This window comes from Engraulis encrasicolus, chromosome 9 (genome assembly GCF_034702125.1).
Source record: "Engraulis encrasicolus isolate BLACKSEA-1 chromosome 9, IST_EnEncr_1.0, whole genome shotgun sequence".
Taxonomy (NCBI): domain Eukaryota; kingdom Metazoa; phylum Chordata; class Actinopteri; order Clupeiformes; family Engraulidae; genus Engraulis; species Engraulis encrasicolus.
In genome coordinates, this window is record NC_085865.1 from 1,181,283 (window position 1) to 1,206,282 (window position 25,000).

A 25,000-nucleotide genomic window follows, 5' to 3' on the forward strand; every position below is an offset into this window, starting at 1 on the left:
GAGAGGAGGGGGGAGGAGAGGAGAGGAGAGGAGAGGAGAGAGAGGAGAGGAGGGGAGAGGAGAGGAGAGGAGAGGAGAGGAGGGGAGGAGAGGAGAGGAGAGGAGAGGAGAGGAGAGGAGAGGAGAGAGGAGAGGAGGAGAGGAGAGGAGAGGAGAGGAGAGGAGAGAGGAGAGAGGAGAGGAGAGGAGAGGAGAGGAGAGGAGAAGGGAGGAGAGGGTAGAGAGGAGAGGAGGGGAGGAGAGGAGAGGAGAGGAGAGAGGAGAGGAGAGGAGAGGAGAGGAGAGGAGAGGAGAGGAGAGGAGAGGAGAGGGAGAGGAGAGAGGGGAGACAGGAGAGGAGAGGAGAGAGGAGAGGAGAGGAGAGGAGAGAGGAGAGGCGAGGCAGAGGAGAGGAGAGGAGAGGAGAGGAGAGGAGAGGAGAGAGGAGAGGAGAGGAGATGAGGAGGGATGTGAAGAGGAGAGGAGGGGAGGAGAGGAGAGGAGAGGAGAGGAGAGGAGAGGAGAGGAGAGAGGAGAGGAGGAGAGGAGAGGAGAGGGGAGGAGAGGAGAGAGGAGGAGAGGAGAAGAGGAGAGGAGAGGAGGAGAGGATAGGAGAGGAGAGGAGGGGAAAGGAGAGGAGCGGAGAGGAGAGCGGAGAGGAGAGGAGAGGAGAGGAGAGGAGAGGAGAGGACAGGAGGAGAGGAGAGGAGAGGAGAGAGGAAGAGGAAGAGGAGGGGGGGAGAGGAGGGGAGAGGAGAGGAGCGGAGAGGAGAGCGGAGAGGAGAGGAGAGGAGAGGAGAGGAGAGGAGAGGAGAGGAGAGGAGAGGAGAGGAGAGGGGAGGAGAGAAGAGGAGAGGGGAGGAGAGGAGAGAAGAGGAGAGAGGAGAGGAGAGGAGAGGAGAGGAGAGGAGAGGAGGGGAGGGGAGGAGAAGAGAGGAGAGGAGAGGAGAGGAGCGGAGAGGAGAGCGGAGAGGAGAGCGGAGAGGAGAGGAGAGGAGAGGAGAGGAGTGGGGAGGAGAGGAGAGGAGAGAAGAGGAGCGGGGAGGATAGGAGAGGAGAGGAGGGGAAAGGAGAGGAGCGGAGAGGAGAGCGGAGAGGAGAGGAGAGGAGAGGAGAGGAGAGGAGAGGAGAGGAGAGGAGAGGACAGGAGAGGAGCGGGGAGGATAGGAGAGGAGAGGAGCGGAGAGTAGAGTGGGGTGGAGAGGAGAGGAAAGGAGAGGCGGACAGGAAAGGAGAGGAGAGGAGAAATAGGAGAGGAGAGGAGAGGAGAGGAGAGAGGAGAGAGGAGAGGAGAGGAGAGGAGAAATAGGAGAGGAGAGGAGAGGAGAGGAGAGAGGAGAGAGGAGAGGAGAGGAGAAATAGGAGAGGATAAGTAAGGTCATAGCAAAGACAGGACATTCAGATGAGCTACAATCACTAAAGGCGGGCCCAGCATACATTGTGCAATATTTTCAATCGTGGGTATTAAGCTCCTTCTCATACTGCACGAGGGAATTTAACGATTTAAAAGTTCACATCTCACGACTCACGTCCTCACACTATACGAGCCAACGTCGGATGCGAGCAGAGTGCTCCCACTGTGCGACACAACAGTCATGTTTCCCGGACCTGCAGAGGAGGGAACATGCGCACCTGAGTTGGAGATGAGGACGCGCTCAAGAGCGAATCGCGCTGCTCTATCAATTTGTGCATGTGTAGTGTCAAATCGGGTCGTAACCCTGCTTTAACTGTGTGATGTACTCACGAGGACGACCAGGATTTCAAACAGTTTTGATTTTCTTGCGACCCTACGATGGTGAAATCGCTTGTCGTTACCCCATGTGCACTACACGACGCAAGACTCACGATTGACCTCCGATTGAGCAAGAAATCGGCCTGACACCCAAAAAGTCGTGTGAGTGACAAATCATGGCAAAATCGGGCAAAAAGTCGCACAGTGTAAGCCCGGCTTAAAGTGATACTGTCTCATTTTTGGAAATAGGCTCATACTACACCTCCCCTTGAGTTGAATAATTGAGTTATACCTTTCTATTGTACTTTGTAACCGTTCTCTGAGTATGGCAGTGCAAATTTTACCTCCATGCTAGCAGTTAACATTGAGTCCTATGAGACCAGCTGGCGGCTAACTGGTCTCATTGGACTCAATGTTAACTGCTAGCTTGGAGGTAAAATTTGCACTGCCGTACCCAGAGAACGGTTGAAAGTATAGGAGAACGGTAAAACCATATAATTTAACTCAAGGGGAGGTGTAAAATAAGCTTATTTCCAAAAATGGGACAGTGTCCCTTTAAGTCCTGATGACAATTACGCAGCAAGTTCCCTCTCCCTGTTGACAAGGAGGAAGCGACTGGCCAATAGAATACCTGTAAAATCTGGTCGCCGGCCAGCAGGCGTCCGTCGCGTGCAATGACGCCGTCGCGATACACTTCCTGTATGACCACGTTGATGAGCGGCGTCTCGTTGCCCCCGACGATGCTGATGCCCAGCTCCATGTAGGGGTTGGAGCGGTGCACCTCGATACTCGTGATCTCCCCCTCTGGCAGGGAGGGGAGCTTCACACAGCCTGGGGGCACACGGGCACACACACACACACACACACACACACAGTTTAGTGATCTCACCCTCAGGAAGGGAAGGGAGCTTCACACAGCCTGGGGGCACACGGGCACACACACACACACAGTTTAGTGATCTCCCCCTCTGGCAGGGAGGGGAGCTTCACACAGCCTGGGGGCACACGGGCACACACACACATACACACACACACACACACACAGTTTAGTGATCTCACCCTCAGGAAGGGAAGGGAGCTTCACACAGCCTGGACACACACACACACACACACACACACAGTTTAGTGATCTCACCCTCAGGAAGGGAAGGGAGCTTCACACAGCCTGGACACACACACACACACACACACACACGCACACGCACACGCACACGCACACGCACACGCACACGCACACGCACACACGCACACATACACACGCACACGCACACGCACACGCACACACAGTTTAGTGATCTCCCCCTCAGGAAGGCAGCGGGCACACGCACACACACGCACGCACAGGCACGCACACATACAGTACACGAACACGCACACACACACATGCATGCACACGCGCACACGCAGACACACACACACACACACACACACACACACACACACGGGTGCTCTACCCCTCCAGCAGCGATGTCAGCTTCACACATATACACGTACAGTATACAGTACATAAGCATAGACAGTTTACACAGAGATATACTCATCATCTACATGGACAGATTGGACACACACACACGTAAACATATGGATACGGCCACACATTTGATTACTTTTATTTGGATCCAAGAGACAAGCAACAGGGTCCAAGATCCAAATATTTTGGAAAAGGTATTTGACATGTTGATAGATCTTAAGGGCTACACACTTTTACATATAGTACCAGTCCGCTTTTTGTTGTAGCTTTCAAAATTCATGGATAAACAAAACATCTATGTCTCCATATCTGCATACTACCAATAATAGCTGAAACAGAGCAAAACTTTGCCAAATTCTTTGCTCCTCTTTTTTGCATTCCTCCTAACTGCAGTCCTCTAACTACATTCTTGTGTACATGGCCTAAGCTTCCAAAGATCAGTACTACTAGTCTGCAATCATACCCCAACTGGGAAATACGTTCCAATAATGGCTGATACTTAAGCACTTTCGAGTAGTAACAAGTGTCCATATACAGATCAAAACAACACCCCACCTCAATAATGCATGCCGATTTTTCCTCTGAATTTACTATTACAATATCTGGTGTATTTGGGATGTTCTGAAAGTGATCAGAATCAGAACTTTGTTGTTGAAACCAGTTCGTTTTCACAGTGCTGTGTAGAAAAAAACTGCAATCCTGTCTTTGGTGTATTTTCTCTAAGTCCTTCGCAACCAGGTCAACCAAACGGTCGTGCCTGGCCACATACTGTCCCTTATAGTGATTGCACCCATTTAGTATATGAGCAACAGTTTCCTTTTCTTGCTGGTTTGAATGCAGGATACAAGAAGGGTCATACTTTGATGGGTACCAAGTTGACAGGTTGTACCTTGTTGGCAGGCATTGCAGCCTTGCTTTAATGGCAAACATAATCATTTCCTCTGAGATGGAGTGATTTTTAAAAACTGAATGGGACACGGATTTGTCGGCGGACTCAAGGAGCGCCAATTTCTCTTGTAGTTTTAGGTTTTTCCAGTGCTGTGCGCTCAATGTTTTTCTGTTATTTAAAAGTGATGCTCTGATGTTTTTAATTTGCAACTGGCATGTCGTGTTGTTTTCGTTCAGGATCACTAAGGGCGAAATCTGGTGGTTTGTCACAATATCCTCGAGTGTGACTGCTGCTCCGTCAGTGCTCCTCCAGGACAGTTCAAGTCGCGCTCGTTGGCAAAGGTCGTTGAGATCTATCCAATCGGAGCGCACCCCGAATCCGGCTGCCTTGATGTCGAGTTTGCCGTTTTCTTTAACTTTGAATCCAAGAAACTGGGGGTCGCTGGGAGAGGCAGGTGGTATTTTACGTCGCTGTAGATGTAACAACAGCGATGCGCGTGCCAGTTCTCTGACAGTGGTGTCATCACTGTTTAACATGTTGATGAGATGCCCTGTTCTTGTAGCAGTGTAAATCCATTCTACATTTGGGACACCTAGGCCCCCATCGTTGCGTGATTGGAAGATAATGTCCCGTGTTGTGTGGCTATTTAATCCAGTCCATTTTCTTATCAGCCTCACCGTTTCGTTATTTAGAGCTGCCAGCGTATTTTGAGCAATGTGGATATTTGGGAAAAGGTGTTGTATTGTCGCTACTGCTATAGCACTAATGGCCTCGATTTTCATCATAACAGGGAGGGGAGAAGAATCTATGAGTGCCAGTCTTTGGGTGTACTCCTGGCACAACTCCGCCACTTGTTCCTCCCAGTCGCCCGCCACATTAAACCTGTGTCCCAGATATGGATATGTTTCGTGGCGTTCATATATGCGGATGGGATTGCTCCTTATTGAGAAGACGGGGGGCTTGTCAGACTTAGCTTTGTACCATCTATTCCACCACTTCGTCTCTCATAGAAGGCAGCGCATTTTGTGTGTTTAATGTCCAGGCCTGACCACTGTATGAATTGTTCTGTACGCAGGAGCATGTTGTTAATCACGCGTTCGTCCCTTGATGACATTTCCACATCGTCCGCGTAGCCTTGGACGGGGTTCGGGGAGCGCGCTCCTGCGGGCGCGCACTGACACATCCATTTAAGCCAGGAGTTGATGGCTAGAATAAAGTTTATGGTGCTCCATGGGCACCCAGTCTTAATGCCGATGTTGAGTGGCACAGGATCAGTCAGTGCTTTTCCACATATGACCTGGATGAAGGAGTTAGAGTATACGTCTTTAATCATCAGTGTTTCTGTGTCTCCCGTTTTTTTTGTCCTCTCATACACACACAGACAGACACACAACATTTTGCAAATGCACACAGACACAGAACATCTTGGAAATGCACACATAACCGTATAATGTATAAATGTCTGCATGATACATAGAGACAAAAACCTTAGCACTTCAAAGACCTACTTCATATAAATAAAACATAGGACTAAAAGAGCAGAATCTGGTGTAGTATAAAGTGCCTGCTAGACAGTTACCCTGCACTCATAAAGTATTCAGACCTTACCAAGTGCATGAACTGCTATCGCTACACTCAACATTAGCTCAGTAGCTGAATATGGGAATACACAGTATTATTGAATTAGTTTGAACATGTTTTTTTTTCTTTGTATAGAATTGAATGATGGTGTGAAATTGATGTACATCATTTCACTACATCAGTGTTTGAAGTGAAATTAGAGGCAGTAGCCTGTTACTGCAGAAGGGGTCACCGGCGGGTTTATTCACTATTTGCTGAAAATACTTAATTACATCATTACAACGCTGCTAAACTCAGCAGCCTTCCATTTGTCTTCATCGTCTTTGAGGGGCGCGTAGGCAGGGATGCCGACAGGGGGGATGGATGGGGGTGCAAATCGGTCACCTGTCCCGGGCCCAGGGAGAGAAGGAGCCCAGAATTGGGTCCTCATTGCATTGCATTGTATGCAGGGCTTTAAACGAACACTCGCCAACCAGCCAAATTCTGGAGAAAATTCAGTTTGTCTGGTAGAAAAGAAAACTTACGAGCCACTTCGACTGATAGGGACTGTATGCGTGGCTGGTACAATAGAACATCTACTTGCCAAATTGTGCCTTGTGGTGACAAAAGTAAATGTATAACCCTGATCGCATGTATTGGGGTTTGGGGCCCTTTCAGATGACTTTGTCCCAGACGGCCGCTGCCAAAGCTGTCAGCTGTCTAGAGTCGTCCGTCCAGTCCAGTGATGTCTCAGGGGCGTGTCTTGTAGCCAGCCTCTCACACCCACACCTATCTAGTGATGTCTCAGGGGCGTGTCTTGTAGCCAGCCTCTCACACCCACACCTATCTAGTGATGTCTCAGGGGCGTGTCTTGTAGCCAGCCTCTCACACCCACACCTGTCCAGTGATGTCTCAGGGGCGTGTCTTGTAGCCAGCCTCTCACACCCACACCTGTCCAGTGATGTCTCAGGGGCGTGTCTTTTAGCCTCTCACACCCACACCTGTCCATACACACAGCTGAGAATGCCTGAGAATCGGCTGCACAGCACGCTGTAAACTTTGCAATATAAAGTGTCAAATTCTAGCCTGGCGAGCCAGACCCGTACAGCAAAAAGCTGTACAGGGGTCTGGGTGAACTCGGAGAGAGTGTGGGCGGGAAAAACGGTTGTCTATCAAAATGCCTTGGCACTCAACGCCACGCAACAGGATGGTGGAACAACCAATCCCCACACACTTCTGTGTAACGTCACAGCTGTCTTTCAGAACGTACACGCGACACGCCCCTATGTAGGTGAAGCGGCAACTCCGAGCCGTCGTAGCAGTGAATGCGTGTGATCACCACAGCCACAAACAAGTTTCCTAATAAATCGTGTTTTCACACAGTTCAAAAATGCCTCGTTTTCAACCACATGGTCCTCCTTGATCAACCAGCGAAATGTTGAGCAATTTGGGGCTTGTTAAATGTTTATATTTATGATTGTTGTCAACATGGCATGTTCGGTGTTAGCTAGCTGTATACCCATAACTAATACACGGCTGGATACCTAGCTCTGTGTAATTGACGACAGGTTGGCTAGCCTCTAGCTCGGTAGACTAGGTGTCAGTCCCATCTATTTAGTAAGCTACTTAAAGACTTTCAAAGCTCCCAAATGTCTCGTTTTTAATGACATGGATCTTATTAGAATTTGGGGCAGGCATATAATACAAGGCTTTTTAAATTAAGTAAACACTTTCGTGCTGTACGTAGCACGGACGGCCACCATGTTTCTTCTTAGAGGTAGCCCGGCCCCCCTCGCAATTTGATTGGCCCTGTCATCGGATAACTTTCAGCCTCGCAAAACGACCGGGGTCCGCTAGACTGCCCCCGGGAGCAAATTCAATTTGCGGTCGCTAGGGGCGTCTAGATTTCTAGGCTAGTCAAATTCAGCACTGCTTAGTGAGTCAGATTTAACACTACTAGAGTTGCTCCTAGTCTCCAAGTGTTGTTAATGAACTCTGCCATAATTTGCTGTGCAGGAGGCAGGAGGTGAGTTTGGAGTCAGTACTCAGCCAGCATTGTCGCCCCGTTGCCACGGATACAGGGGAGAAGGAAGGCCACCATGAAAAAAGACAACACACACAGTTTGTTACAATATGCGACCTTGCCTCCTCCACTTGTGCTTGTCTCCTCGTACCAGGAAGTAATATGTCATGATGACATCACTGACCACAGCATTGTATTTCAATATCTTGCAAAAGCTCAATTGTAAAGCCTTCTTCTCATTTGCAATTGGGATGGTGAATGAAAAACAGTCCCTCAAAAGTTGTTGTGGCTAGGCTGACAGCTGGGAAACTTAATCGGTTTCGCCACGGAGGAGGGGCCAGGAGGTGGGGCGAGGAAACAAGCACAAGTGGAGGAGGCAAGGTCGCATATTGGAACGCACTCACACTCTGCTGATCTGCACTCTGCACACTCACTCTGATCTCAGGAGCGCAGTGGCCCCAGTGGCCCCGTAACTTTAAAATGCCAGGAAAGGTCAGGGCTTCAAGGAGCTGGCTGCCTCTCTCTCTCTCTCTCTCTCTCTCTCTCTCTCTCTCTCTCTCTCTCTCTCTCTCTCTCTCTCTCTCTCTCTCTGACAACAGTGAGCACATGAGCACCTGAGTAGGGAGGTGGAGGGTTTGAGGTAGCAGAGGCACCATGACAAGCGCTACTGTACACATTATGTGTTAACAATAAACAGAGCAATTAGCAGGAAAAGCAGAGCTCAGAGTTTACAACAATGAACAATGGGCACAGTCAGCAGTTCAGAGACTCTTAAACAAGTGTTTAACCCCTTAAGACGCAATTTAGAACGTCTCTGCCTCAGTACAGTACGCCTCAGTGGTGTAGAGCTGTCTGTAGGTACAGTACGCCTCAGTGGTGTAGAGCTGTCTGTAGGTACAGTACGCCTCAGTGGAGTACAGCTGTCTGTAGGTACAGTACGCCTCAGTGGAGTAGAGCTGTCTGTAGGTACAGTACGTCTCAGTGATGTCCGTAAGTATCTCAGTTGTCTGTACTGTAGCTACTCCTGTGTGCTGTCCTGAAGTGTCTCAGCCAGCAGTCTGACTCTGAAGCCAATCAAACATCTAGGAAGAGGCTTTGAAAATGGCTGCCTGCCACTGACACCCTCAATCCAGCCCAGATAAAGTGGATCATAAGGAGTTTTAATCCAGCCCAGATGAAAGCCCATTGGGAAACTCCAACTCCCATTGTCATTGTGACACAGCACTCCACAGCACACAAGTGAACACTGCACACTGCACACAACGAAATTGCATTTATGCCTCACCCGTGCAAGGGGGCAGCCCTCAGTGGCGGATATGGTGGCTCATAAGGAGTTTTAATCCAGCCCAGATGTAGTAGATCCAGAGGGCGTCTAATCGGATACGAGATGCAGGAAATTGCCGTGCCCACATCAGCCTCGCGCCCACGTACATAAACAACATCAATATTGACAAGTCTTTGCTCTGGCCGTACGTACCTTCCTCCGCTGAGAAGGGCGGAGACTCGGCACAGTCCCACCCAGAGGAGGCGGAGCTTCCGGTGCGCAGCAGGTGGATACAGGGGTTGCTAAGGGGACGCTTCACGCGCGGAGGAGCACACTCCACACCCACCACACCTGTAGAGCACAGGACAGGAGTTAGGAACACACACACACACACACACACACACACACACACACACACACACACACACACACACACACACACTCCACGCCCACCACACCTGTAGAACACAGGACAGGAGTTAGGAACACACACACACACACACACTCCACACCCACCACACCTGTAGAGCACAGGACAGGAGTTAGGAACACACACACACACACACACACACACACACTCCACGCCCACCACACCTGTAGAGCACAGGACAGGAGTTAGGAACACACACACACACACACACTCCACACCCACCACACCTGTAGAGCACAGGACAGGAGTTAGGAACACACACACACACACACACACACTCCACGCCCACCACACCTGTAGAACACAGGACAGGAGTTAGGAACACACACACACACACACACTCCACGCCCACCACACCTGTAGAACACAGGACAGGAGTTAGGAACACACACACACACACACACACACACACACACACACACACACACACACACACACACACACACACACACACACTCCACGCCCACCACACCTGTAGAACACAGGACAGGAGTTAGCAACACACACACACACACACTCCACGCCCACCACACCTACACATGGAGGACAGAAGTTAAGAACACACACACACACGCACACGCACACGCACACGCACACGCACACACACACACACACACACACACACACACTCCACGCCCACCACACCTAAACATGGAGGACAGAAGTTAGGAACACACACACACACACACACCTACAGACAGACGACAGGAGATTCAGTTAGCATACACACACACATTACACCCCCACCACACCTAAACATGGAGGACAAAAATGGACTAGTTGGGATGAGACACTGTAGCATGGAAATATTGACCATTGTAACCATTACCACACAGTTCTATGATGCTTGTATACAACACATGATAACTACAGTTCTATGATCTATGATCGAGGTGTTTTAAGTAAAAGTTAAAAAAAGTGTTTTAACAACACAGTCTATCTATCTCATTAGGTACAGCGGAATAACTAGTGTAACAGCTATGTAATATCACGTGCTAGTGTTGTACCAACACCATTAAAGGGACACTGTGTGCAGTGGCGTTTTTAGCCCAAAATTACCACAGGGGCCTGACAGGGGCCCACATGTTTTGAGGGGGGCCCATGTACCTTATATTCTTCAACCTTACTTTTGCCAAAATATCGGCCTTTTTCTAAACCCAGTGTTGCCTAAAAAACCTGCAAAAACACATGCTTCAGCATCTGAAGCACATACTAAGCATGAAATTAATTGAATTAAAAGCTGCTTCATTTTGCAGTATCACCCATTCAGTCAGCTTTAACATACAAACTTTCTTCATTTACAAAAATGTTGAATTTCATGAGCCTAAAGCTACATCATGCAGCTCCTGGCACTACGGTCAATGATAGCATTTGGCACAGTATTTGGCATCAATGGGTTAACCAACTTACCAATTTCATATTTAATCTAACTGTTAAATCACAATGAGCTGCATGCCTTGTTTGAAATGTGCTATACCAATTATTATTATTATGGAAAAAATATAATGGCAAGAACATACAAACTAGGGATGGGCGGTTTTGAAAAAAAAAATGTGTATCACAGTTTTCTTGATGACAATTGGATCTGCACATTTTTTTAAATATATATAAGTGGCGACTTTCCCCCAAACCTTTCTAACGAAAAGACTGAAATTAAATTTAAAAATGAGATAAAATCATGAATTTAAATTAATCTCCATTTCTATTTTATCACTTTTTCATTTCAATAATATTTTTATAATTAACAGTTTATATTTCCCTATCCAACAAAGTCTCAAATAAGAGAAAATGCAGCATTGCATAAAATAGCCTAAAATCTCCACCACGGGGCATTCAGTCCCAGTAGTAGATCTTTCAAGGAAGAAGGGTTAAATGATTATAAGCAGCTGCTAATTTCTCTGGCAGCTGTTTTGGGCTTTTTTCTAAGCCAGCCCAAAACAACTTATTTATCTTGCACCTGGCAACACTAGTTGCTTGTCTCTCGTTCTACACCTGGCAACACTGGTTCCTAGGTCCGGCGTCGTGTTGCTTGCGCTTGACTAGTAGCGACAGAACAGTGGGAACAGAAACTAAACAGACTGAAGACACGGAAAACAAACGGATTTACTTGACATTGTGTGAATATCTCCTTTGAATTAAAGGCCAAATTCAACGTAGAAGGTATTTTGTACGGTGGCTTGTGTCATATGGTGATGCATTTCGCTCCTATTTTGCTCCCAAATCATTTCAAACAGCAATGTAGCAATGTTGTCTGTCCATTGCATTTGTAAGCTAGGCTACGTTAGCCTATGACAAAACTCATAAGCAGCCTTAATAGCAGTGCTGCAGCACACACAGTTGGGATGGCAATTAAATACCGTTATGAATCTGAGCACTGTTAATAATTAATAAAATAGCACCACATAGAATTGCCTTTTAACTCAGCCACATACAATAGCCTAAGTGCCCAAACCGAATGCATGCCACCATTCCGTTTAAAACCGGCTTATTCCTCACCTACAGACACTTAAGGAAATGAATTGTTTCCTCACTTCAGCATGTTATCCAACTCCATTTAAGTCCAGCGATAATAGCTCCAAAAATGAAGAAGTTCTAGCTCACAAGTCTGCAGGTGGAACATCTCGCGAATCGGGTGGAGTGCGTGCAGGGGCAGTGGCAGTACCTCATCCGAGCCTGGGGGCAAAGAATTGACGAAGGCCCCCCTACTCAACATGTGTAATGTCACTAGGACCCAATTCTGTACCCCCTCTGTGCCTGTGCCTGGGACAACTGACCCTCCTAGTCCCTTCCTGTGTGTGTTGCACTTGGAATCCGTCAATGCACGTTGCAAACCTGTTAGACATTATTTTTTATTTTTTGTATGATTGGCTGGCGCAGGGGCCCTAGGGGGGGCCTGGACCAATCCTACAGGGGCCCAGGCCCACCCTGGCCCCTGTCTAAAAACGCCCATGACTGTGTGAGATTTTTAGTTGTTTATTTCCAGAATTCATGCTACCCATTCAACAATGTTACATACATATAATGTTAATGTTATTCTAAGTATTCATTATGACTTGAAAAATTGCACATTTCATACATGAAAAGGGGGATCTTCTCCATGGTCCGCCATTTTGAATTTCCGAAAATAGCGATTTTTAGCTGCAAAAATGACTCTGCTTGGACCATACTAGAAAACATTTGTTTATTACTTAGTAAACTTTCATGAAAAGATCAAATTTGGCACTAGGCAGCCCAGTTTCAATGGGCAGCATAGTTGCAGTACCTTTTTTGACCATTTCCTGCACAGTGTCCCTTTAATTGACTTTTACGTCCACTTTTGACACCTCTGTCTGTGATACACCCAAATGCTAGAGTAGAGAACAGTAGAGCAGAGTAGAGTAGAGTATCATTTACTAATCCCGAAGGAAAATGAAGGTGTCCAGTAGTAGCCTAGAAATCTAGACGCCCCTAGTGGCCGCAAAATGAATTTGCACAGCTTTGCTGTAGGGGTTTTTGGCGCGGCCAGGCTAGTCCAGTAACATACATACATACATACAAACACAGACAAAAGACATGCGGTCTCGTACTTTCTTCCTCGGTGCTCTCCTCGAAGGCGGGGTTGTCCACGCCAGAGTCCTCCGTCCACATGGGCACTGCGCTGCTGGGGGGGCAGGTGGTGTTGGCGGGGGCTGGGGGGGCGGGCAGGGGGGCGGGGGGCGGCGGCGGAGAGACCTCCTCCCTCAGCGTGGTCTGCTGTGGCGGCGAGCGGGGGGGGTCGGTCACCATGGGCCCCCCCCCCTCCATACACTCCAGCCTGGGGGGGTCCGGAGACGGCCTCTGGCTCTGGGTACCCGGACACCTGGATGGGGGTAAGATACAGCGTTATAAACACCTGGATGGGGGTAAGATACAGCGTTATAAACACCTGGATACAGGTTAGATACAGCGTTATAAACACCTGGATGGGGGTAAGATACAGCATTATAAACACCTGGATGGGGGTTAGATACAGCGTTATAAACACCTGGATGGGGGTAAGATACAGCGTTATAAACACCTGGATACGGGTTAGATACAGCGTTATAAACACTTGGATACGGGTAAGATACAGCGTTATAAACACCTGGATGGGGGTTAGATACAGCGTTATAAACACCTGGATGGGGGTATGATACAGCGTCATAAAGACCTGGATACAGGTTAGATACAGCGTTATAAACACCTGTATACAGGTTAGATACAGCGTTATAAACACCTGTATACAGGTTAGATACAGCGTTATAAACACCTGGATGGGGGTATGATACAGCGTTATAAACACCTGGATACAGTTTAGATACAGCATTATAAACACCTGGATGGGGGTATGATACAGCGTTATAAACACCTGGATGGGGGTTAGATACAGCGTTATAAACACCTGGATGGGGGTTAGATACAGCGTTATAAACACCTGGATGGGGGTAAGATACAGCGTTATAAAGACCTGGATGGGGGTTAGATACAGCGTTATAAACACCTGGATACAGGTAAGATACAGCGTTATAAACACCTGGATGGGGGTATGATACAGCGTTATAAATTTGGGTCCAGAGACGCCCTCTGGCTCTGGGTACCGGGACACCTGGATGGAGGCGACAGGGATGAACAAACAAACACAAATTTTTTAAAGAAGTGTGCACAACTGATGTAAAAAAGGTATCTGTGCGCGAGCAACTAGCCTGACAAGACTACCCATCACTACTTCTTTTCATGAAAAGGGCTTGCCAGGCTAGCAAGCAGTATATTTGTTGCAGAAAAGACACACACTCAACTGCAATTCTTGTTTTTTTACTTAATGGGTTATAGCATGGCACACAGACAGACGTTTTGACCCAAGCTCACCAGACTGTATACCACAGATATATAGATGCACATCATTTAGCCATGCATACTGTACCGTACTCATATCCTACCACACACGCGCGCACACACACACACACACACATGCACACACACACATCTCTGGGAATGCTGAATCTGAGTTCTCTCTGTCTAAGCCAAGGTGTGCCGTGTTTCTGTTTGTGTGCCCCGTGACTAATAAGGTTGGAGTGCAATCTGGGTCACTTCCCAACCCAACCCCCTGGGTCATCACTCTCCATAAGGGACCTGTCAACGCTCACCACCACAATATGTCCAAAAATGATCAAATCAAACTACGATTCGTTTCTGTACAGATAGTCCTGCCTATGCTTCATGCTTTGGCATGTGGAGAAGGTCTCCTCTTTGGCTGCTATACATGTGCCAATTCTGTTGGACACTGTTACAGTGTTACACACTGATCCAGTTTTATCTGGTTAAGTTACATTCTGTTGTTACACAACTGGAGGCAAATCTACTAACTAAATCATACTGTATTATTTTCAAGTAGAGATGCACCGAATCCTGACTTTTAGGATCCTACCGGATACCGGATCCACTGCTTAAGATCCTGCCGGATCCGGAACCGGATACCGGATCCAACGAAAGGGTTGAAACACATAGCCAACTCGCACACGTGGGCCCTTTTTATTACGTTGGCGCAAACTATTTTAAAGACTCATTGGCTTACTGCCACAATGCCTACAACGGCCGCTTCCAAAGGGTTTTCACTCCATGCAGCGATTGGGGTTGTGAAAGACTGACTGAAAAGCCTAGGCTACGTAAAAAGAAGAGATGCCCCAGATCCTGATTTTTAGGTAACTGCCGGATACCGGATCCACTGCTTGAGATCCTGCCGGATCTGGAAAGTCTGAAAAACCCTATTATCCTGCCAGATCCGGAAGCGGATCTTGGATCCTGTACATCTCTACTTTCAAGCAAAACTATATTTGTCGATGCTGTATATCTATCATTCCTCATGTACTTCTTACAGTAACAACACTTTACCCCTTCTGCTTTACTACTTGGTCAAGTGTAGACTCTCACCTCTGAGAGCTCTGTGCTGTGTGTGACCCTACAGGGCTGCCGTAGAGCAGTGTTTCCCAACCAGGGGTACGTGTACCACTAGGGGTACGCGAGCATACTGCAGGGGGTACTTGGAAAAAATTATTTCATCAAATGTATGGGGCTTAGTTACATTGGAATAGAGAAAATGATGTAAAACTTGACTTGGGGGGTACTCATGGCACAACGAAAAATACTTAGGGGGTACACAAGACAAAAAAGGTTGGGAAACACTGCCGTAGAGCACAGATAAAAACACGTCAGCCAATCATAGCTGGTGTGGTGGAGAAGCAGCCAATCATAACTGTGGTGGTGGAGAAGCAGCCAATCATGACTGTGGTGGTGCAGAGAAGCAGCCACTCATAACTGTGGTGGTAAAGAGAAGCAGAGTGGATTTAGTGATCTCCAGCAGCCAGGGACGGACTGGACAGTCTGGCATTTGGGCACATGCCAGAAGGGCCGCGGCCTTTTAGATAACCTTCGCGGCCCTTCCAATGCTCGTTGCGGCCCCATAATCATACGTCTGGGATCTATGAAGCAACTATCACACTGCCTGCGTTCAAAGTTCGATTCAAACAGCGTTCTCTTGTCATCGTTTCGCTATTTATACCACTGACACTGCCATACATTACACACGGACGGTGGCATATTGATGGGTGGGTCTCATTATGTTTCATGTTGTATTTTTCCTGAATATATATTCCAATGATGTAAAAGTGTTCAAAATAATAATAAAAAAAACTACAGCCTACCTATTTATATGTTGCTTTTGTTTGAGACAACTGTAGTAAAGCATTGCTTTGTGGGATTTTTTTTTTTAATTTACGTTCGGTTCCCGCCATAAGAAAAAGAACGTAGGCCTAAAGATTCATCAACATTCTGAAGCTTGTTGTAGAGAAAAACTGACGGTAGATGTCGCGACGCGAATGGACAATTATAGCTATTAAGAAAAATGAATGAAGGTCCAGGAAGAGGAGGAATTAAACGAAAGAAGGGGGAGCGGCAATGGAAATTGATAGCACATTTGACTTGACTTGTGGAGGTGTTTGGTGGTCACTACGCGGTGAGATGCTGCCATCTTGTGGTCTTTTCAGGTATTTTCTTAATCAGTTCAGTCCTCCGTTTCCCTAGTGACTGACGATAAACTTCCTGTGAGCATTGCGGTGTGTGGCGGACAAGAAGTGTCCCATAAATTCAAGGTTGTTGTCACTGAAAACACGGTGTTCTGTTGGAATCTATGTCTTAGTATCTATTATGCCAGCTTCTTGGCTTGCTTGGAAGAAGACCATGAAGAAGTGTGTTGTTTTGTCTCTGCAATCGCCAAGAAAGGCCATTCACACATGGAATAGCACGCAGAGCTCTCTCGCCCACACAAATATGGATATTAGAAGATGTGTTGCACCGCCCGACGCTACGAATAAGACCAGGTAGGGCTGAAGGATTTCCATTAATAAACATTGTTTGTGTCCGCCGTGACACTTTTTTTTTTATTTCACTTAAGGTCGCGTTTCTACTGTCATAAGCCAGTCCGTGGCTAGTCTCGCTACTAGCAAAGTGATGTGGTAATCTGGGGGCTGTTATAGTTTTTCTTATTCGTACTGTAAGCTTATTCTTAACTTCATGACTTGGTAATGGGCTCTCGAATTGGTGGCTTGTCTTGCTGAAATACATTTTAGTAGCCATATCGATGTAGCCTACGGTACATACACACACTGACACACACACACACACACACACACACACACAGACACACGAACACACACACAAGACGCACACCGCACCTTCTACCTGCACTAAACACATACACACACATACACACACACACACACACACACACACACACACACACACACACACACACACACTGCTGCTGGTGTACTTGACAGACCTTTTTAATATTTATTTTTCTTCAAAATGCTACTATTACCATGTCAGAACGCTATAAAGGACTTTTTTTAGGAAAAGCACAAAAGCACAACAAATACCTCTTACAGTTTTTGCCTACTGCTTGCACACAATTTTCAAAATTTCGCTCCTTGAGTCAAAACTCTACACACAAGCCAATTACTCTCAACACTTGAAGATAAACCCTTCACATGCCAACATGAAACTCTGCTATCAAAACCTAAACATTGCCATAAAAACTGAACAATCGTTTGTCAAAACCTCATTTTCATGTCAAAAGACACACATTAGCACCAAATGAGAAAACAAATTAGATCAATGTGAAAACAGTTGTCTACTTTATACAAAACACAGCGGTCTTTCTTTTTGTGACAGTCTATTCAGACTCACAGAATGTACATATTCACAAGACCCCAAAATTCAATACTGTACATTACATAACTGCACCTTACAGTACAGGACATTAAACTGAAACAAAATATAAACAGTAGGCCTACATCACTCTCAACACAACAGTGTGTAGGTGAGCTTATGGACCATTTGTTTGTGTATTGGGTATATTCACAAATTTTCAAACATCTAAATATGATACGAGACACAATATGCAGCTGACATCTACATGACGTCATCAAAATTATATCATGTTCAGTCAGGTTGCTCAAGTGCTTGCATGGTTGTGTTCTGAAAATGACACTATTACGTGTATTTCTACAAACTATCATGTTCATACCTAACATGTGATGATGAAGACAAAAGGCTACTCCTGGCATCAGGCTAGGTTTTATAGAACTTGAGTCAGTCAATGCCATACTCCATATTTTACTCTTTAGTACCGTTGTGCTATTTGTTGTTTTGTTTGAGTGTAGGAAGGTGTGCATTTAGTAAAGAAATCATCAAAGTAAAGCTTTCTACCTGGCAGAATAGTGGTTAATTTTGAAAGCATGTGTTTTATTGTTGGTGCCTAAATCTTGTCATACATCCAGTGTGTTTTGTTTTTTAACAGATGTGTTTTCCCAATGATATGATGAGTGTTCATTTTTTAGTGTAGTGTCTTATGGAGGGAAAAAGTGTGCAGTGACCATGAGCAAGTGTGTAGCATAAAGCAAAATGTGTGTTGCTGAATTGCTACAACAGTGTTAAGCAGAACTTTTGTTTAAGGTACGGACACACTGTGTTTAAGTTATGTTACCAACAGCTTAACAATATGCTATTTTGGTCCAAGCATCAGCCTATAGTGTTCAAGCAGTAGGCAAATACTGTAATGTATGTCCTTTACAAGTCTTCTGTTGTCCAGTCTTGCACTTTAAATGTCTGTATGAGCACTGTCTATGTCCATACTGTCTTAAGTCCATGTATAAGTACTGTCTATGTCTATACTGTCTATGTCCTTACCTAGATTAGTCTATGTCTGTATGGGAAAGCAAGAAATGTAATTTCAAATTCTTTGTATGACCAGTGCATGTAAAGAAATTGACAATAAAACCTACTTGACTTGACTTGACTTGGTATGTTGTTTTGCGTTCAGCTCTGGACTGGTTAGCATAGAAGTTGGACTGACTCCCACTCATAGTCTTGTCATCATATAGCTGGGCCACTGTCCAGCGTTAAGAAGGGGCTTTTGCGTAAAGAAGCGGTGCGAGAGCAAAGCGGACATCAAAAGTGGTTGGTTCATTGATTTTATAGTGTGTGTGTGTAGGCACGTTGATGCTTGCCTGGTGCCTGTTGTTTAAAGGTCGGTTTCTGAAACTTCAGTGTTTACTAGGCCTACTATTTTATTACGGTAATAGTCACAATTTCTCTCTGTGTGGGGCGGGCCAACGAGTGCAGAGTGCGCTTGTTATAACGCACCGTTTTCGACGTGTAGGATGCACCATATGCACCTAGTTCTAGTAGGATCAGGATGCACCTTGTGTTTACCAATGTGTTTTCATGTGGTGCGCGGTCACCAAGTTGTTGCAACTTCCGCGAAGTGGTGTGTGTGTGTGTGTCTCTCTCTCTCTCTGTCTGTGTGCGCGTGGGGGGGGGGGGGGCGCTACTGGGGGGCCTTGGGGGGGGGGGGGGGCGCTACTGGGGGGGTCTTGGGGCCGCGGGGCCGCGTTGTGGGTCAAAATGCCAGGGCCGTTTCTCTATCCCAGTCCGTCACTGCCAGCAGCTGACCAACACCTGATCGGAGCTGTAATCCGAAAGATGGCACCAATTTAACAGCTGATGGGATTAGACAACGCTGCCTGCCTGCCTGCCTGCCTGCCTGCCTGCCTGCCTGCCTGTCTGCCTGCCTGCCTGTCTGTCTGCCTGCCTGCCTGTCTGCCTGTCTGCCTGTCTGCCTGTCTGTCTGTCTGCCTGTCTGTCTGCCTGTCTGTCTCCCTGCCTGCCTGCCTGTCTTCCTGCCTGCCTGTCTGTCTCCCTGCCTGCCTGCCTGTCTTCCTGTCTGCCTGTCTGTCTGCCTGCCTGTCTGTCTGCAGAGATGTGACACAGCATCAGCATCACTTGGAGAATACAAGCTTGCTGTCAACCACAGTCTGTTGTCAGTCACTGCACCAGGAATCTACCGAAGCAGATCTGCACTGCACTGCACTGTGTGTGTGTGTGTGTGTGTGTGTGTGTGTGTGTGTGTGTGTGTGTGTGTGTGTGTGTGTGTGTGTGTGTGTGTGTGTGTGTGTGTGTGTGTGTGAGAGAGTGAGTGAGAGAGAGAGAGAGAGAGAGAGAGAGAGAGAGAGAGAGAGAGAGAGAGAGAGAGAGAGAGAGAGAGAGAGTGGGTGCGAGCACTTGAGTGAAAGTGTGGATGTCGGCCAATTGGCAGACATGTAGTAGATGTGTCTTCTCTCTTTTTCTTTTCTTTTGCACCCCCAGATTTAAAAAAATGCAGAACGTCTAGGCTCGATTCACGCAGGGGCGACTCTATTCCCCTTCGATGGGTCCCCATGAGTTTAGTGTCATATCACCTGAGTGTTGAGTATACATGGGTTTCACGTTTGTAAACAATCCCTGGCTGTGTGACCCTGCCTGCACACTGCTCAACCTCGGATTGTTGGAAACCGCTATCCCTTGCCCCTCCTCACAACATCAATGTTTGTAAACAAAAAAAACCCTATGAATACATTTTAGATGGTTTCAATTTAACACTGTTTTAGAGCTTTTACGTCTTCACAGTGTTAATTTAACACTCGAAGAGTTTAATTCAACACTGAAGTCAAGCAGCTCCATATATTCTCAAAATACTGTTTACTGTCAAGTTTTACTGTGTACAAGCATGCACGCACGCACGCACGCACGCACACACGTACGCACGCACACACCCACGCACACAGACACAGACACAGTCTACTCAGGTTAATTCCTTTCCTTCTGCTGTTGCTGGAGAGACATTTTCACAGTGTGCGAGAATGCACCAAGCCTCACGACAACCAGGAACTGCTAGCCCAGTAGCACAAAGTGGACTATTGTCGAGTGGTAATATACGGCTTGTAAGCGCAGGGTTCACTTGGAACAGGGTCTCATTATCTCAATGGGGACTTACCTACTTAGTCTGCCAAACACTAAGCACAAAAGAGCAATAAAGAAGTCAAACGCTAACTCCCACAAGTCAAAAGCGGACTCCCATAACAAGTCAATGCGTTCTGGTTAAGCCCCATTAGCCTCGTCAGCGGTGTAACTCTAGTTCAGCTGTGGAGGCAGAGGGCCACTCTCCTCTTCTGTCTGGAATCTGCAGTGAGTACCATTCTAAAATAAATAATGTTAACCTTTGACTGTAGTATACACAAAGCTTCACAAAGCCCATCAAACAGATGACTCTTCAAAAACCCCACGAAACTTCAAAAGCTTCTTTTCATTGGATAACACATTTTGGACTGAAGACTTTAGTAACCACATGAGCAAACCAAATGATATGCTATGATACAATGCGTAGGACTTCATTGTCTGTTTGCTCTGAAATTCATTTTGTGTCCCTGAGCAAGACTCGTTGAAGACAGGACATACACAGAACATCACAACAAGACTATTGCACACGTGTCAAGCAGCATGTTACACATAAGCACCAAGACTATTGCACGTGTGCCATGCATGTTACACATAAGCACCAAGACTATTGCACGTGTGCCATGCATGTTACACATAAGCACCAAGACTATTGCACACGTGCCATGCAGCATGTTACGCATAAGCACCACAGACGAAAACAGCATGAGACTAGTCACAGATAAGGACACAGGCCTTTACAGACACCTGGGCAGGAAATTGAAACTGAAACACCTGAAACTTCACACACTAAAATGACATCATGCATCTCACTCATGTCTGGTCTACCCTCCAGCTACAATCACACACACACCCTTTAGGTAGCCCATAACCAGAGAGCCCTTTAGGTAGCCCATAACCAGAGCTGTATAACGCCCTTTAGGTAGCCCATAACCAGAGCAGCCCTTTAGGTAGCCCATAACCAGAGCAGCCCTTTAGGTAGCCCATAACCAGAGCTGTAGAGCCCTTTAGGTAGCCCATAACCAGAGAGCCCTTTAGGTAGCCCATAACCAGAGCAGCCCTTTAGGTAGCCCATAACCAGAGCTGTAGAGCCCTTTAGGTAGCCCATAACCAGAGCTGTAGAGCCCTTTAGGTAGCCCATAACCAGAGCTGTAGAGCCCTTTAGGTAGCCCATAACCAGAACAGCCCTTTAGGTAGCCCATAACCAGAGCTGTAGAGCCCTTTAGGTAGCCCATAACCAGAGAGCCCTTTAGGTAGCCCATAACCAGAGCTGTATCACGCCCTTTAGGTAGCCCATAACCAGAACAGCCATTTAGGTAGCCCATAACCAGAGAGCCCTTTAGGTAGCCCATAACCAGAGAGCCCTTTAGGTAGCCCATAACCAGAGCTGTAGAGCCCTTTAGGTAGCCCATAACCAGAGAGCCCTTTAGGTAGCCCATAACCAGAGCTGTAGAGCCCTTTAGGTAGCCCATAACCAGAGCTATAGAGCCCTTTAGGTAGCCCATAACCAGAGAGCCCTTTAGGTAGCCCATAACCAGAGCAGTAGAGCCCTTTAGGTAGCCCATAACCAGAGCTGTATAACGCCCTTTAGGTAGCCCATAACCAGAACAGCCATTTAGGTAGCCCATAACCAGAGCTGTATAACGCCCTTTAGGTAGCCCATAACCAGAACAGCCATTTAGGTAGCCCATAACCAGAGCAGTAGAGAGCCCTTTAGGTAGCCCATAACCAGAGCAGTAGAGAGCCCTTTAGGTAGCCCATAACCAGAGCAGTAGAGAGCCCTTTAGGTAGCCCATAACCAGAGCAGCCCTTTAGGTAGCCCATAACCAGAGCAGCCCTTTAGGTAGCCCATAACCAGAGAGCCCTTTAGGTAGCCCATAACCAGAGCAGCCCTTTAGGTAGCCCATAACCAGAGCTGTAGAGCCCTTTAGGTAGCCCATAACCAGAGCTGTAGAGCCCTTTAGGTAGCCCATAACCAGAGCAGTAGAGAGCCCTTTAGGTAGCCCATAACCAGAGCTGTAGAGCCCTTTAGGTAGCCCATAACCAGAGAGCCCTTTAGGTAGCCCATAACCAGAGCTGTAGAGCCCTTTAGGTAGCCCATAACCAGAGCTGTAGAGCCCTTTAGGTAGCCCATAACCAGAGCTGTAGAGCCCTTTAGGTAGCCCATAACCAGAGCTGTAGAGAGCCCTTTAGGTAGCCCATAACCAGAGCAGCCCTTTAGGTAGCCCATAACCAGAGCAGCCCTTTAGGTAGCCCATAACCAGAGCTGTAGAGCCCTTTAGGTAGCCCATAACCAGAGCAGCCCTTTAGGTAGCCCATAACCAGAGCTGTAGAGCCCTTTAGGTAGCCCATAACCAGAGCAGCCCTTTAGGTAGCCCATAACCAGAGCTGTAGAGCCCTTTAGGTAGCCCATAACCAGAGCTGTAGAGCCCTTTAGGTAGCCCATAACCAGAGCTGTAGAGCCCTTTAGGTAGCCCATAACCAGAGCTGTAGAGCCCTTTAGGTAGCCCATAACCAGAGAGCCCTTTAGGTAGCCCATAACCAGAGCTGTAGAGCCCTTTAGGTAGCCCATAACCAGAGCTGTAGAGCCCTTTAGGTAGCCCATAACCAGAGCTGTAGAGCCCTTTAGGTAGCCCATAACCAGAGCTGTAGAGCCCTTTAGGTAGCCCATAACCAGAGCTGTAGAGCCCTTTAGGTAGCCCATAACCAGAGCTGTATAACGCCCTTTAGGTAGCCCATAACCAGAGCTGTAGAGCCCTTTAGGTAGCCCATAACCAGAGCAGCCCTTTAGGTAGCCCATAACCAGAGCTGTAGAGCCCTTTAGGTAGCCCATAACCAGAGAGCCCTTTAGGTAGCCCATAACCAGAACAGCCCTTTAGGTAGCCCATAACCAGAGCTGTAGAGCCCTTTAGGTAGCCCATAACCAGAGCTGTAGAGCCCTTTAGGTAGCCCATAACCAGAGCTGTAGAGCCCTTTAGGTAGCCCATAACCAGAGAGCCCTTTAGGTAGCCCATAACCAGAGAGCCCTTTAGGTAGCCCATAACCAGAGCTGTATAACGCCCTTTAGGTAGCCCATAACCAGAGCTATAGAGCCCTTTAGGTAGCCCATAACCAGAGCAGTAGAGAGCCCTTTAGGTAGCCCATAACCAGAGCTGTATAACGCCCTTTAGGTAGCCCATAACCAGAACAGCCCTTTAGGTAGCCCATAACCAGAGCTGTATAACGCCCTTTAGGTAGCCCATAACCAGAGCTGTATAACGCCCTTTAGGTAGCCCATAACCAGAGCTGTAGAGCCCTTTAGGTAGCCCATAACCAGAGCTGTAGAGCCCTTTAGGTAGCCCATAACCAGAGAGCCCTTTAGGTAGCCCATAACCAGAGAGCCCTTTAGGTAGCCCATAACCAGAACAGCCCTTTAGGTACCCCATAACCAGAGCTGTAGTCAACAGGAGTTAAGTTAAGTAGACGTACTCGTACAGATGTAATTACAGCACTAGTAGCATGATATCACATACTATACTAGTAACCAGGTACCGGTATGTAATATCATACTATACTACTACTACAAGTTGAAACCATGTCCCGGTATGTAATATCATACTATCAGCGTTGTAATTACATCCGTAAGCAGGGGTCTAAATTAACACCTGCCAACCAGCCAAATGCTGCTGCAAATTCAGTTTGGCTATTAGAAAAGGAAACTTACCAGCCACTTTGACATTAGTGAGTGTGTGTGTTTGGCTAGCAATATAAACATCTACTATCTAGCCATTTTGGCTGGTTATGAAAAAAGTGAATTTAAAATCCCTGTCTGTAAGAGTACTGCCACTTGTAGTTTATACACATCTGTCCATAACTCACCACAGCTTTGTAGTTTATACACATCTGTCCACAACTCACCACAGCTCCACTTAATACACATCTGTCTATAACTCACCATAGCTCCATGTTATACACATCTGTCTATAACTCGCTTGTAGTTTATACACATCTGTCTATAACCCACCATAGCTCCACTTAATACACATCTGTCTATAACTCACCATTGCTCTGTAGTTTATACACATCTGTCCACAACTCACCATAGCTCCACTTTATACACATCTGTCTATAACTCACCACAGCTCCACTTTATACACATCTGTCCACAACTCACCATATCTCCACTTGTACTTTATACACATCTGTCCACAACTCACCATAGCTTGTAGTTTATACACATCTGTCCATAACTCACCATATCTCCACTTTATACACATCTGTCCACATAACTCACCATTGCTCTGTAGTTTATACACATCTGTCTATAACTCACCATAGCTCCACTTTA

At 46.9% G+C, this 25,000-nt stretch overlaps 1 protein-coding gene across 1 annotated transcript in view; it reads right to left on the reverse strand.

The window, feature by feature from the left end:
• lnx2a (ligand of numb-protein X 2a) overlaps window positions 1-25,000 on the reverse strand; it is a 63,986-nt gene that overhangs the window by 24,125 nt on the left and 14,861 nt on the right. Inside the window, exons 3-5 of the mRNA XM_063206364.1 lie at window positions 12,915-13,186; window positions 9,132-9,269; window positions 2,343-2,542 (exon numbers count right to left, since the gene is read on the reverse strand). Coding sequence (XP_063062434.1) covers window positions 2,343-2,542; window positions 9,132-9,269; window positions 12,915-13,186 — 610 coding nt within the window. The remainder of the gene's footprint in view (window positions 1-2,342; window positions 2,543-9,131; window positions 9,270-12,914; window positions 13,187-25,000) is intronic.